Source organism: Austrofundulus limnaeus, unplaced genomic scaffold (genome assembly GCF_001266775.1).
Source record: "Austrofundulus limnaeus strain Quisiro unplaced genomic scaffold, Austrofundulus_limnaeus-1.0 Scaffold3112, whole genome shotgun sequence".
NCBI lineage: Eukaryota > Metazoa > Chordata > Actinopteri > Cyprinodontiformes > Rivulidae > Austrofundulus > Austrofundulus limnaeus.
In genome coordinates, this window is record NW_013955514.1 from 7,939 (window position 1) to 9,133 (window position 1,195).

The window sequence follows — 1,195 nt, forward strand, 5'->3', positions numbered from 1 at the left end:
GTCCCAGGTTATCATCAGCCAATGCATTTGTTTTATTCTCTGTATGCGGACGTTCCGTAACACCGGAGGGCATGGAGCTGAAAAGAAAGAATATTTGACCAGTTATTTTGGAGGTTCACATAACATTCGAATACTTTATTTTCTTCGAACCAACCTGCTCCCGCCTGAAGAGGTGAACTGAAAGAGCTGTTGCAGATGCCGTCGCATGCTTTGACGGTGAAGTTGTAAACGTTACCGCACTGCATGGGTTTGAGCGTGCACGAACTGTTAGTGGTGTCGCAATTGAAAGTGTCTCCGTTTGCAGATTGTGCAAGAGCCAAATACTTCACAGCTCCCTTAGTGTTGTTCCAAGACAAGACGGCAACGTTGGTCTGACAGTTAATATCCACATTGAGATTGGAGGGCGTACAGGGCACTGAGAAGAAAGAAAGATGAGCACTTATTTCAGCTACTAACATTTTCCTTCATTTGTATTAAGTATAGTTTTTTTGACGTTAAGGTAAAAAGACACTCAGTTGCATCTGGGTGGTATCATCGCTAAAGTCCATGTTTGACTTTTGTCTATATGAACATAATCCTTTTTTTCTGCTTTTTTTAAAATGAAAAGACTACTGTAAATCAAGTAATTTTAATCAGTGACATTATATATAGTAGTTCTCTAACAATGGACAGTCAGTTTACAGATAAGTGTTGTGCAGTTCAAACATACAGGACGACGGTTGGACAAAATCGTTACGTTTGTAGTTGTCAAGAAAAAATCAATATTTGCAACTTTTAGTTGCTGAAATTGATGCCACGTGTTAATGACATATTTTTGTGTGGGAGGTACTTTTACTATCAAATGCACNTAAGGAAAAACTGTCTCTCCGCCATCGCCAGGTAACGCACCGCAGTGATCTCTGCCCCTGCGGCGGTGAAACACGCCGATCTGGGTGCAGAAACCGACACAGTCCTGCTGGCCTGGTGGCGCCTCGCCGACGCCGGTGAACTCCACGTCGTAGCCGTATTCAAAGCACACCTTTAGAGCCCTGAGAAAAAGCAATACTTAATACTGTTTTTAGAGCCTACCTTAGCAATGGTTGCTCCATTTGTGACAATCTTTTTTTGTTTTTGTAAAACAGTCAAACTTTGTGCCGTACCAGGATTTGAACTCCGCTCTGTTCCACTCAAACTTGTGATCCCTGTCCCTGAAACC

At 42.5% G+C, this 1,195-nt stretch overlaps 1 protein-coding gene across 1 annotated transcript in view; it reads right to left on the minus strand.

The window, feature by feature from the left end:
* The window catches only part of henmt1 (HEN methyltransferase 1), a gene marked incomplete at its 5' end in the record, with an annotated part of 11,285 nt that overhangs the window by 7,589 nt on the left and 2,501 nt on the right, over positions 1–1,195 (minus strand). The window contains 2 exon segments of the mRNA XM_014000447.1: positions 849–1,028; positions 1,140–1,195. Of these exon segments, the coding sequence (XP_013855901.1) occupies positions 849–1,028; positions 1,140–1,195 (236 nt within the window).